At 44.3% G+C, this 13,960-nt stretch overlaps 1 protein-coding gene across 1 annotated transcript in view; it reads left to right on the top strand.

Annotated features, from left to right (window-relative positions):
• The first annotated feature begins 2,020 nt into the window (after positions 1–2,020).
• The window catches only part of LOC117221957 (uncharacterized), a 94,989-nt gene continuing 83,049 nt past the window's right edge, over positions 2,021–13,960 (top strand). Inside the window, exons 1-2 of the mRNA XM_033473341.2 lie at positions 2,021–2,115; positions 2,244–2,368. Coding sequence (XP_033329232.2) covers positions 2,255–2,368 — 114 coding nt within the window. The 5' untranslated portion in view covers positions 2,021–2,115; positions 2,244–2,254. The remainder of the gene's footprint in view (positions 2,116–2,243; positions 2,369–13,960) is intronic.

Raw genomic sequence — 13,960 nt, 5'->3', positions numbered from 1 at the left:
TCCGTTTTCACGAACCCTCCGGCGCGTGTCAGGGGTTCTCACCGGAAGTCGTCGAAGCTACGCCGCTTTCAATTAATCCGCCGATCCGCAGGGACACGTTCGGTATCGTCACATATTCTCTCCGCTATAATTAACGTTTTGTTAGCGCTTGTTTTTACCGCTGAATCGAAGCACGTGCGTCGACGTATTTAATTGCTATCAATTACAGGGAATTATTCCTGAGCTGGCGGAGCATTCGAAACGTTCGCTCCGCGACAATGTACAGTAATGTCTCTCTAATTGACGCTCAGATGGTCAACAAAAGTGGACAATTTGGGAAGAGGGGATACGATTGTTCGAGCCTTGCGGTTTATTTTTATAGTTATAACCTATATATATAAATTATATTATATATTATATATAATTTTATAGTTATAAAAATTATCCATTTTAGTGCACAATCTGAGCGTCAGTTAGGGAGACATTACTATACTTCGCTTCTGTAGAGTAATGTCTCCCTTACTGACGCTCAGATTGTGCATAAAAATGGACAATTTGGGAATATATCCGATCCTTGCGGCTCATTTCTATAATTACGAATTGTCAACAACTATAAAAATGAGCTGCGAAGCTCCAATAATCGTATCTTCTCTTCCCAAATTATCCATTTTTCTGGATAATCTGAGCGTCAGTAAGGGAGACATTATTTTACGGAAGCGAAGTATGAAAAAATGGACAATTTGGGAATGTATTCGATCCTTGCGGTTCATTTTTATAATTACGAATTGTCAACAACTATAAAAATGAGCTGCGGAGCTCCAATAATCGTATCTTCTCTTCCCAAATTATCCATTTTTTTCTGGATAATCTGAGCGTCAGTAAGGGAGACATTATTTTACGGAAGCGAAGTATGGAAAAATGGACAATTTGGGAATGTATCCGATCCTTGCGGTTCATTTTTATAATTACGAATTGTCAACAACTATAAAAATGAGCTGCGAAGCTCCAATAATCGTATCTTCTCTTCCCAAATTATCCATTTTGCTGGATAATCTGAGCGTCAGTAGGAGAGACATTATTGTACAGAAGCGAAGTATGGAAAAATGGACAATTTGGAAATGTATTCGATCCTTGCGGTTCATTTCTATAATTACGAATTGTCAACAACTATAAAAATGAGCTGCGGAGCTCCAATAATCGTATCTTCTCTTCCCAAATTATCCATTTTTTTCTGGATAATCTGAGCGTCAGTAAGGGAGACATTATTTTACGGAAGCGAAGTATGGAAAAATGGACAATTTGGGAATGTATCCGATCCTTGCGGTTCATTTTTATAATTACGAATTGTCAACAACTATAAAAATGAGCTGCAAAGCTCCAATAATCGTACCTCCTCTTCCCAAATTATCCATTTTACTGGATAATCCGAGCGTCAGTAAGGGAGACATTACTGTAATTTCTAAACGACTGATCGAAACGTATCCTGCGAGGGGTGTCGAATTAACAAGAACTTCATGCTGAACGTAATTCCGGTGTTATTATTGGCAAACTTCCGAGTTCGAATGCGCCGTGCAACAGAAGTGATAAATTCGATGATTTATCGCGGACGAAATTCAATTTGGAGCGGTTCGATGCTCGGAAAAGAAGCTCGTGAAAAAAGCTCGCATGGAACGACGTCGAGCGATTCGTGATTCGTCGGGGGCGCGCTTTTACCGGCCACGTGCAATCAGCTGTTAAATATTTGATATTATCCAGCGGCAGGGATCCTCGGCCGACTTTACACACGCCTCTGAATAATTTCTTTTTATTATCGCGTTTCTTATTCGTCTGCTGGAACCGTTGCAAATGTTTAACGACGTCTTTCCCGAACGGGTCTCGCCTGTTAAGCACTTTATTGCCCGTGCCGCGCTCTACCCTGGAATTATGCAAACGGGTGGACGGTTTTGCGTTCGTTTTGTTTCTTTTTTTCACGTTTTTTTACGGCGAAGCAATCAGTTCGATTTTAGCCCTGCTTCGAACGATGGCAGCCGACAGACGAACGAGCGCCGACAAAAGACGAACGCTATTCGTAACAACGTTCGCGAACCATCGCAGCGACTGTCATAACCGTTCTCTCGGCCGATAAGCTTTTTTTCGGTATGTTTTTCGGTATGCGTTGTAGCATTTTGCTCGCTCGATCGTGAAGCGCGTTGTTCGCGTCCGCTGTTTTTTTTTCTTTCGAAGCGTTTTTAATTAAATTATTCTAGAATCCTCGTTTATTACAGAACTGGAAACCATGGCCGGCTACTTAAGGGTGCCCCGCTGTTTCCAGGCGCGTCCCTGTTACGGCGAGGAGACGTCAAAATTCGACCTGTACTCTAACAAGAAGAAAATCATGCGACACTACGGGGTAAGGATAGTCGTAGCTTCGATTAGCCTATCATAGACTGCGTCGTCTCGCAGACAAGCAGCGCCGGCGACTGTGTACCTTTTCGAGACTCTGCATCCCCTAAAAATTTAGCTTGGAAGACTGCAACGTTTGCATTTTTTTTTAGCAGTCTTTGCATCCCCTGGAAATCAAGCTTAGAAAATTGAGACGTTCTCGATTTGCTTGACTTTGCAACCCCTGCAAATATAGCCTAGAGAACCGCAATGTTTTCACTTTTTTGATAGACTTCTGCATCCCCTAAAATACTAGCCTAGAAGAGTGTGATGCTTTCGCACTGCTGGACTCTGCGACCCCTAAAAATCTAGCATCGGGTTATCGATATTTTGGTAGACTTCTGCATCCCCTAAAAGACAAGCTTAGAAAAACGCTACATGTTTTCGCTCTGCTGGACACTGTGACTCCTAAAAATCTAGCTTCGGGTTTTCACTTCTTTGGTAGGCTTCTGCATCCCTTAAAAGACAAGCATAGAAAACCGCAACGTTTTCGTTCTGCTAGACTCTGCGACCCCTAAAAATCTAGCTTCGCGTTTTCACTTCTTTGGTAGACTTTGCATCCCCTAAAATTTTAGCCTACAAAACCGCGACGTTTTCGCTCCGGTAGACTTTGCATCCCCTGAAATTCTAGCCTAGAAAACTGCGACCATTTCGCTCCAGTAGACTCTGCAGCCCCTAAACCTCTAGCCTAGAAAACCTTAACACGTTTCCACCCTGCTGGACTCTATAACCCCTAAAAATCTAACTTAGAAGACCGCAACGTTTTCACTCTTTTTGCAACATTTCTGCATTCCCTAAAATTCTAGCCTAGAAAACTGCGACCATTTCGCTCCAGTAGACTCCGCATCCCCTAAAATACTAGCCTAGAAGAGCGTGATGTTTTCGCACTGTTGGACTCTGCGACCCCTAAAAATCTAGCTTCGCGTTTTCACTTCTTTGGTAGACTTCTGCATCCCCTAAAATTTTAGCCCACAGAACTGCGACGTTTTCGCTCCGGTAGACTTTGCATCCCCTGAAATTTTAGCCTAGAAAACTGCGACCATTTCGCTCCAGTAGACTCTGCAGCCCCTAAACCTCTAGCCTAGAAAACCTTAACACGTTTCCACCCTGCTGGACTCTATAACCCCTAAAAATCTAACTTAGAAGACCGCAACGTTTTCACTCTTTTTGCAACATTTCTGCATTCCCTAAAATTCTAGCCTAGAAAACTGCGACCATTTCGCTCCAGTAGACTCCGCATCCCCTAAAATACTAGCCTAGAAGAGCGTGATGTTTTCGCACTGTTGGACTCTGCGACCCCTAAAAATCTAGCTTCGCGTTTTCACTTCTTTGGTAGACTTCTGCATCCCCTAAAATTTTAGCCCACAGAACTGCGACGTTTTCGCTCCGGTAGACTTTGCATCCCCTGAAATTTTAGCCTAGAAAACTGCGACCATTTCGCTCCAGTAGACTCTGCATCCCCTAAAATTCTAGCCTAGAGAACCTTAACTTTTCATACTGCTAGACTCTGCGACCCCTAGAAACCTAGCTTAGAAAATCGCTACGTTTTCACTTTTTTGCTAGACTTTGCATCCCCTAAAATTCTAGCCTAGAAAACCGCAATGTTTTCACTTTTTTGATAGACTTTTGCATCCCCTAAAATTCTAGCCTAGAGAACCTTAACTTTTCATCCTGCTGGACTCTGCGACCCCTAAAAATCTAGCTTAGAAAACCGCAACGTTTTCACTTTTTTGCTAGACTTCTGCATCCCCTAAAATTCTAGCTTAGAAAACCGCAACGTTTTCACTTTTTTGCTAGACTTCTGCATCCCCTAAAATTCCAGCTTAGAAAACCGCAACGTTTTCACTTTTCTAGCAGCCTCTGCATCCCCTAAAACTCTAGCCTAAAAAACCTTAACACATTTTCGCCCTGCTAGACTCTGCGACCCCCAAGAATCTAGCATAGAAAACCGCAACGTTTTCACTCCTTTTGCAACGTTTCCGCATCCCCTAAAATTTCTAGCCTAGAAAACCGCGACGATTCCGCCAGGAATCGTTCTTCAGAAATTCGGACAGGGTGAAAGAGCGAGCTGACCGCTCGGTTAGCACTTCGATTAGCACCTGGGTTAAATAACGCAGATGAACTGCGACGAGCCCGCCAGAAGCCACGCATCTGTGCTTGCTCGACGAGGGCGGACGCGCGGACAGAGACAGCAGGAAAACAGGGAAACGAGGGAACAAGGGAACGAGGAAACTGGGCGGGTAGGTTCTCGTTTTGTGTGTCGGCCGGAGGGACACTCCCTGTTCCGGGGAGCCGCAGAGGATCGGTCCGAGTGTACAGAATCAACTAGACGGCCGCGTGATCGATACCGCGGAAGCCCAAGGCCATTGGATGAAAGCCGGGGAGTCCTGCCGGAGTCCTGCCAGAGTCCTGGCTGGAGTCCTGGGCGAACTTTTGGCACGCGTGCATCGACGCGGCGTGTCTAAGATCACTATGACGATGTGTCTGAGATCGTTCTGGCGATTTGTCTGAGATTGCTATGGCGGTTTGTCTAAGATTGCTATGGCGGCGTGTCTAAGATCACTATGACGATGTGTCTGAGATCGTTCTGGCGATTTGTCTGAGATTGCTATGGCGGTTTGTCTAAGATTGCTATGGCGATGTGTCTAAGATTGCTATGGCGATGTCTCTAAGATCACTATGGCGATTTGTCTAAGATTGCTATGGCGATGTGTCTAGGATTACTATGACGATGTGTCTAAGATTGCTATGACGATGTCTCTAAGATTACTATAGCGATGTGTCTTAAGATCGCTATGGCGAGGTCTCTAAGATCACTATGGCGATTTGTCTAAGATTGCTATGGCGATTTGTCTAAGATTACTATGACGATGTGTCTAAGATTGCTATAACGATGTTTCTAAGATCACTATGGCGATTTGTCTAAGATTACTATGACGATGTGTCTAAGATTGCTATGACGATGTCTCTAAGATCACTATAGCGATGTGTCTAAGATCGCTATGGCGAGGTCTCTAAGATCACTATGGCGATTTGTCTAAGATTAATATGACGATGTGTCTAAGATTGCTATGACGATGTCTCTAAGATCACTATAGCGATGTGTCTAAGATCGCTATGGCGAGGTCTCTAAGATCACTATGGCGATTTGTCTAAGATTACTATGACGATTTGTCTAAGATCACTATAACGATGTCTCTAAGCTCACTATAACGATGTCTCTAAGCTCACTACAACGATGTCTCTAAGCTCACTATAACGATGTCTCTAAGATCGCCACAACAGCGCCTCGAACTTCCGCGATCCACGAGAATCAAACATCGGCAGCCTTCGACCTCCCAACGTCGCCTGTCCGACTCCTTTCCATGAAAGCTACGCCCTAGCGAGTAACCTTGCTCTTTCCTCGGCCGGAGATCGATAGAAAGTTGCCCAGCCACCTGTCACCTTTTCGAGAAACAACCTTTAATCGCGAAGGGACCTCGGATCAATCGGCGAAGCTAGATCGCGGACAGATCTAGCCTTGCCCGGGGCAAGGTACCAAGGTCGTATATTTTGTCAGAAGGCTCCATACTCTCCTCCTTCGATCATCTAGAGATGATCCTCAGCAACGCATCGAACTCGTCACCCGAAGGGGTAGTTTTCGTCAGCTTACTCACAGCTTGCTCGTCTGCTTATGGGGCTGCGATATGGCCGCGCTTGCACGAACACCATGAAGAACGTGCAAGGGAACACCGCGATCAGTGACCTAGAAGTCGGCACAACGGTATCCGATATCGGCGAGAGTGGGTTATCAAGTCGAGTGGCGACGACACGTGTTGGTATTGACACTGTTGGCCGACGGTGACGACTTCCTACGTTGGCGACGTAAGGGTAGGCTGCATCGTCTGCCCAACAGCGGGACTATTATATGTATTGTTCCAACGTGTACGAAAACGTTCGTTCCGAGGAATTCGGGATAATATCAGAGATTCGTGCTGCTTCAGACTTTGACTTTAATTCAGCGTTTGCAGAGCGACGATGATTTCCTATATAGACTGTGCATAGGACGGGGGTGGCATCGTGGGTGACTTTATTTTTAACTCTGCTGTCCTCATCACCTTTGCCTCGCATTCGAATCCCTTCGGGCCGTCGTAACCGGACGGACGAAAGTTTGACATTTTAGTTGCATTTTAGTTGCGTTTGTGGATTTAGTTGCTTAATGTTGTTGGGGTTTTAAGGCGACGATACGTGCATGGGGGTGTAGTGGATCCAAACTATTAGGAAGTGTTATATCTTTCTTGTATTTATGTTATATTATTTTTATATTGTACTATTTATATTGTTATTTTTGTATTATATACTATTTATATTATAATATTTATATTATACTTTTATATTATACTAATTATATTATACTATTTATATTATATTATACCTACCAATTATATTATATTATACTATTTGTATTGTATTATTTATATTATACTAATTATAATATACTATTTATATTATATTATACTAATTATATTATACTATTTGTATTATATTATTTATATTATACTACTTATATTATACTATCTTAGTATTATATTTTGCTACATTATACTATCTTAATATTATATTACATTATTTCTTGCTATTACATTTGTATTATATTATTTATCTTATACTATTATATTATACTAATTTTAATAAAGAGACATATAATACATATTATACGCTAATATATTATTATCAATAAATGTCACTTCTCACCGGGGGTGCGCGAACACCCCTCGTGGCTACTTTTGTTTCAGAAAAGTTAATAATATAATTACTAAGTATAACTATTATTACAATTCATTATATTTCAAGTACAATTTTAAATATTACATAAACGAAGATGAGATCCTCGCAAACATAGACGCCAAGTAGAACAGCAAGGTTGAATCATTCGGAAGCGGCCATAACCCAAAGATACGGCTTCGTTTCTCTTCCTTATTCGACGGGGCCCCTTAAGAATTCCAACCGTTGGACAAATGTCGCGCGAGCCTGTCTGGTAGCTGGCACAGTGCTCCTCAAACTCGCGAGGTCGCAGCATTCGGGAGCTTTTACGAATTCAGGGGCAGCATCGCGACGCTACCGAGCAGCGGGCGGTATTTTTCATTGGCCTGTGCGCGACTCCGTTTTCTTCTCCGGGTGCCAGCGGATGTGCAGAATGCGATGCGGCGGAGCGCGACGGTAAGGAGGGAAAACTGTAATTGCGTGCAAACGGAGGCCGGCGACTCCGAAGCTCGGGAACGAACGCTGAAAGAATAACGGCGAAAGCACGAAACAGTCGACGGCGCCCGGAGCCATGAAAGATTCAAGCTCCGTATCTCTTTACCCGGTCGCTCGTTCTTTACGCGAGCGCACTCGAGCCGAGTGTCTCTTGGCGCGCCCTTCTTTTCTCTCGGCCCTGTCTCGACTACGGCGAACCGGTCAACTATTTATCAGCAGTCTGAAACGAGTTACTGCGAATGTGCATTTCGGCGGAAGGGTCGCGGGCGGCGACTGGCCACCCCCGCGCCTCGCCCCGGCTCGCTTTCTCGCACCTAAATGTTTCAAAAAGGCGGCGCACGTCGCCCTCGATCGGAAAAGTTGGCCGACGATCGCCGGTCGACGGTTTTCGACGATCGAACGCGCGACCGAACTCGTCGAAGACGCGTTTTTGATCCGCGGCTCTCGCGTTTGATCCGCGCCTCCTCGATCCTCCCGCACCCTGCAGCGCCTATTTTTCGGCGAAATCGACCCGAACGGCGCGCCCTTTTGGTAAATTGGCCGCCCCGCGGCGAGCAGTTGTTTCAGGCTCGACGCCAATGCGCGGAACATTGTGCCCGCCCCGGCCAGTTTGCGCGCGAGTAATTATTTCGCGGGTATTGTGCATCCGTAACTAGCTTTCCTCAAACACGATGTTGCGCGAGGGTAGATCGAGCGCAACGCGATCAGCAGAACGCGCGGGGCATTTCCAGACCGGCTGCGCCCGTCAGCGGCGCTGTTGGGGGCTTAAATTCCGAACAATTTGGTTAGCAAACGCGTTTCCAGCTTTTCAACTTCCACCGAAATTCTTGTCGACGTATCGCTGCATTCTCCACGGGATTTCCGTGTTGATTGCCTCCCACCCCCTCTAACAGTGGGGTGGCATTTAGCCCGATTCGCGCACCGAATAAGATTTTTTATTTGTTGGCCACTGGATGGAATATTTATATCGCTGAATTCGTGGTCTTGTTTGTCGCATCGAGAATTGCAAGGGTAATTTCAAAGCGCTATAACTTTGTGAGAAAAAATCACAGCCTCGTTTATTTTATCTCGAATTAAAGAGGAAAGAACGAACTTCGTTTCGCTGCAAACGGAATCGCCGGGAAAAATTTCGCGAAGTCTGTGCACTTCGTCAAACTTGACAGTTTTTAATGTGACAAACATGGCGTCGTTTTTAAGGGATTATAGCGGCGAGGGTGCATCGAACTTAAAATCCAGGAATGCTGTCTTAAAGTAGAGATTTCAAGCTTTAATTTTGAAAAAATATCGTCATCCTACGATGACTTTTCGCGAAGTTATCGTCGGCCAAAGTTGCCCAATTTTCATTCAAAATTTGTCTGTGCTGTAAATTTTTAAGCAGTATATTTCTTTACAATTTAAAAATTGTGTACTCCACCAACCAAGAAGAATTTAGCAATTATTTCAAGGAAATCCTATAAGCTCTTAAATCTAGTATATATTTATTGGAAATAACATAATATTACTTTTAACTTGCTTGCACATATTTCCAGGAACGAAGAAAAATGTTTCGATCGTTTCGAACAAAATAAAAATCGTGGATTTCTGGCGCGCCAATCGGGCGAAACACCCCACTGTACGACCTTATCTACTGCTCCCCCCTTTTCTCCTTTCGATGGTGAACGCGTCGATCCTCGGAACCACGTGGGCCAGCCACGGGCCTCCGCGGCTTAGCTCGTTGAAATGCGAGACAAGCGACCGGTGTACTTTACTCGGCCAACTTTTTTCCCCCGCGTCGGCGAAGAGCTTGTCCAACTCGCTACATAATGCAGCCGGTTATATTGAATACTTCGCGGCGGCAAAGTGATAAAGGAATCCACGGGAAGCTCCCCGGACCGACGTTCACGGAATATTAGGCGGCCTCGCGTTTGTCGTTCCCCGGCGGAGCGGAAACAGGCCGCGACGCCTCGGCTCGGCTCCGCCCCCGAAATTACGAACGTTCCTTAAATTAATACCGCTTTCTCCCCTGTTTTTTCTGCCCCGAACACCGTCCGCGCTCATTTTTCCGGCTCGTTGTTTGACGTGCAAACGGATCGATACGCGGCGCGACCCGCGTTTACCCCTTAATTGCTAATCTCGTCGCCGACCGTCGCTCTTTCTGATCGTCGCGAGGGTAATTTCCGTAAGGAACACGTCGCGTCCCCGTGGAAAAACTCGGGGCTATTCGATTCCTAAGCGAAACCGAGACGACGCCGTTTTGCCCATTAGGAAGCGGCTCGTGTTTCGCTTCTGGATGAGTTGGATCGGGATCGGAACGGAAATTCACGAGACGAATACAGTAATTTCTCGAGGAAATGTCGAATTTTTGGTTGCTGTGAATTTTTCTGTACTGGTCCTGCGCCTATGTGGTTTATTGCTACGTCGATGCTAAGGGTTGTCGGATTCTGGTAAGAAAAATCGTGGCATTTGGTCTTCGAATTGTCTCCGAATAGCCTTCGAATTGTCTCTGAATTGCCTTCGAATTATCTCCGAATTGTCTCTGAATTGCCTTCGAATTGTCTCCGAATTGCCTTCGAATTGTCTCCGAATTGTCCCCGAATTGCCTTCGAATTGTCTCCGAATTGCCTTCGAATTGTCTCCGAATTGCCTTCGAATTGTCTCCGAATTGCCTTCGAATTGTCTCCGAATTGCTTTCGAATTGTCCCCGAATTGCCTTCAAATTGTCTCCGAATTGCCTTCGAATCGTCTCCGAATTGCCTTCGAATTGTCTCTGAATTGCCTTCGAATTATCTCCGAATTGTCTCCGAATTGCTTCCGAATTGCCTCCGAATTATCTCCGAATTGTCTCCGAATTGCCTTCGAATCGAATCTATATTACTTTGTTTTATGTACTATACTTTTTATTAATAAATCCCATTGCTGCAATTACATTCTACTGTACTCGTACATTCCAGACGGGCGTGGTTTGTCGGATCGCGATTTCGACACAGTAATCTTTCCCCGATTATCTCGCAGTTCGTTCTCGTTATAGTCGCATAGGCGCGCGAGTGGGGTTGGTCCGATAGGGGCGGACGATTCGCGATCAAACGGCGGAGAATCTGCGGCGAATGGCTTACGTCTGGCAATAAAAGTGCGATAAATCGCGCGAAAGGGGGTGGCCAACCACCCTTATGAATCGCTCCACTTCCCCTTTAGGCTAATACCGTTCCGCAAACGGAGGCTACTTACGGTCAGCGAGTCGCTTAAGTAATGCAATTTTATGCCCAAGCTAAGACGCGCGGATGAGCCGTGATAAAAATAGCGTCGCTGATCGATCAATCGGACGATCGATGTCCGTTCGAATATTTTCGTTTCGGGACAATCCGTGCTGCTTTTCCTCGTCGACGTCGCAACGACGGTCTGCGATATTCGATTTCTGAGCCGAGGGAATCGTTTCACCGTTGTTTCAAGATTTAAGGTTATGAAATATAGCCGAAATTTGCGTTTTAATATCTTGATAATTGATGAACGAAATAATTATTTTCAATTTCAATTTAATAAAACTGTTTTTCCAACGCTATATTTCGTCACGAAGTTGACATTACTATCGTACAGTTATATTATTATTATTATATAATATTATTGTGTAATATTATTATTATTATATAGTTTATATTAATTTATAGTTTATAGAACCGCAAAGCTGAAACAATCGCGCCTCCCCTTCCCAAACCGTTCATTTTCGTTTCCGAGCCGTGTGCCAATTAGAGAGAATTTACTGTATCTTGAAATTAACTAAAAAGTTTATTTATATCTATCGAAATATTGACGTTATCTACGAACAAAATTACCGGCCTCCGGATCACGGCGCGTCGGCCGATTCGTCGGCGCGTTGCGAGAGGGTCGGTACGCGGAATAACAGTGGTTGATAAGAGAGCGAGACGCTAACGAGGGAGGGCAGGAATTGTTGCTCGAGTAACCGGGACGCGATCAACCGAAGAACGTAATGGAATGTTCACCTACCTTGGCTGGTGATTCACGGCGTCGAGACTTCGGAGTTTCCATCGCTGCAGAGGTCAGGGGGCGGGGGAGGGTGCGCGACGCCCCGTATTTTCCACCGCTGGGGCGATAAATAAATAAAAAGAAACGCATTACCGGCGATCATGAGTTCGCGTGACCGCGTTTCGTGACGCGCGGAGAGAGGATGGGGGCGGGGAGGAGCCGCGGCTCGGAGCACGAGGGGACCGAACAGAGGGGGTGAGATATACCGTTTACGCCGGGATCACGAGGAAACGCTCCCTTTCCCCTTGTCCTTCGCGTTTTCCCTTCGTCCCTTTTCTTCGCTGGCATCGCTGACCTCCATGCCTTATTTACGGCTTCCACCGCGAAACTTGCACGCACCAATTACACGGAGGGATGGAATAGAAACGTCCGAAGGATTCTGGGAAATCGTGGCGCAGTAATCTGGGTGGAGGAGCCAGTTGCTGTGCCCCGTTCGCAGCCTTCAGGAGTTTTCGCTATTAATCTTATATGCTTAATAAATAATATATGATAATATGTAATAATAATATAACAATATTAAAATATAATATATATATAATAAGTAATATAATAATAATATAACAATAACAATATATAGTAATAATCATACATGTTTAACAAATAATAAATAAACGAATAAATAATCGGTGTCTTACAGGATAAATATAATATAATATAATATAATATATATAAATTATAATATATATATAATATAATATAATATATATAAATTATGCCCTAAAATAAATAAAAAGGCGCAGCGATTGGTAGGCACACAGTAACTGGCGCAGGACTCTCTCCTCTCCCTCCTAATATTCAGAGAAGATTTGATATTTGCATCGCGGGAGACAATTGCTGTCGATAAAAGAAACTTTGAAATTTACCTTTAACTCGTTGCGACAAACGTCAATGAAATTGCTGAAGTTGTTTTCAGCAGCGAGAAACTCTCGCGAAGTTCGCAAACAGGGCACAGTAATTGACACCACCCGTAGTAGAACGTACTCGTAGGAGATTCCGTTGTCCGGAAAATGGAGACGGCAAGTTTGCAGAAGCCGCGCGCGCGCGCGCGAGGGTTCGTTCCGTGCAAGTCTCGCGTCCTCGAGGTTGTTTTTTTCCAGAAACGAGGACCGCGTCCGAGAAGATTGTGTTGTACGTTCTCCGTTGATGTTTGCTGAAGGGTTAGATCGACGGCCGGCAGGTCCGTATTTCTAGCCACGCCTCGCGGGACAATTAAATAAAAGAGATACCGGTTCGAGCACGAAGAAGTTTGCGAAACACCGAGCTAATAGATCCATCCTCCCTCATCCGGCGTCGGTGTTCAGAGGGGTAGGAGCCTGCTGCGCGTCGATGGGACCCCTGAGGAGGGTGCGGGAGGATCCTTAGGCCGTATACAGGGTGTTTCAAAAAACCAATGGTACTTTGGTACTTGCACGAAATGCCGTCGAGTTTTATGAAATATTTGCAACGTAGCATTTATATTTTCGCAATTAACAATAAACTGTTCATTCTTGGGTTGTTTTTCCATTTTTTTTCATACAGTAATGAACCTGCACTGGCCCTCTCATTTTTTCGGGAAATGAATTCTACTAGTCTCAGTAACTGGTTCCCAAATTTTTCTATCGACTTAAGTGGACCAGTTACTGAGACTAGTGGGATAGATTTCCAGACATATCTCAAAAATCCGGAAAATGAATTCTACTAGTCTCAGTAACTGGTCCAAAATTTTGCTATCGACCTAAGTAGACCAGTTACTGAGACTAATGGGATTGACTTGAAGACATATCCCAAAAATCCGGAAAATGAATTCTACTAGTCTCAGTAACTGGTCCCCAAAATTTTGCTATCCACCTAAGTGGACCAGTTACTGAGACTAGTGAGATGGATTTCCAGTTTCCAGATATATCCCAAAAATCCGGAAAATGAGTTCTACTAGTCTCAGTAACTGGTCCCAAATTTTGCTATCGACCTAGGTGGACCAGTTACTGAGACTAGTAGAATTCATTTTCCGAAAAAATGAAACAGGTCGGTTTGATTACTTCACCTGAAAATAGCGCTAAAATGAACAGTTATTTTTTATTAATCTCAAGATTATTCCTTACAATTCAAATTCTAAGACAAATTACTTCTCCCTATATTATTGTTACTTACTATATTATTAGTATTATAGTATTAGCATTGAAATTATTGCTCTAATATAATATAAGCTTTCGAAAGATTCGTTCGTATTATATTCGTTTCCTAAAACTTTTACATTTTCGTACATTCATTAACGTCGAACATCGAAGCTGTTAAACACGTTCGGAGTCTCGGTGCGCCGCTTCTTTCG

The sequence above is a fragment of the Megalopta genalis genome, chromosome 3 (assembly GCF_051020955.1).
Source record: "Megalopta genalis isolate 19385.01 chromosome 3, iyMegGena1_principal, whole genome shotgun sequence".
NCBI lineage: Eukaryota > Metazoa > Arthropoda > Insecta > Hymenoptera > Halictidae > Megalopta > Megalopta genalis.
This window is presented reverse-complemented; position numbering and strand designations above follow the sequence as displayed.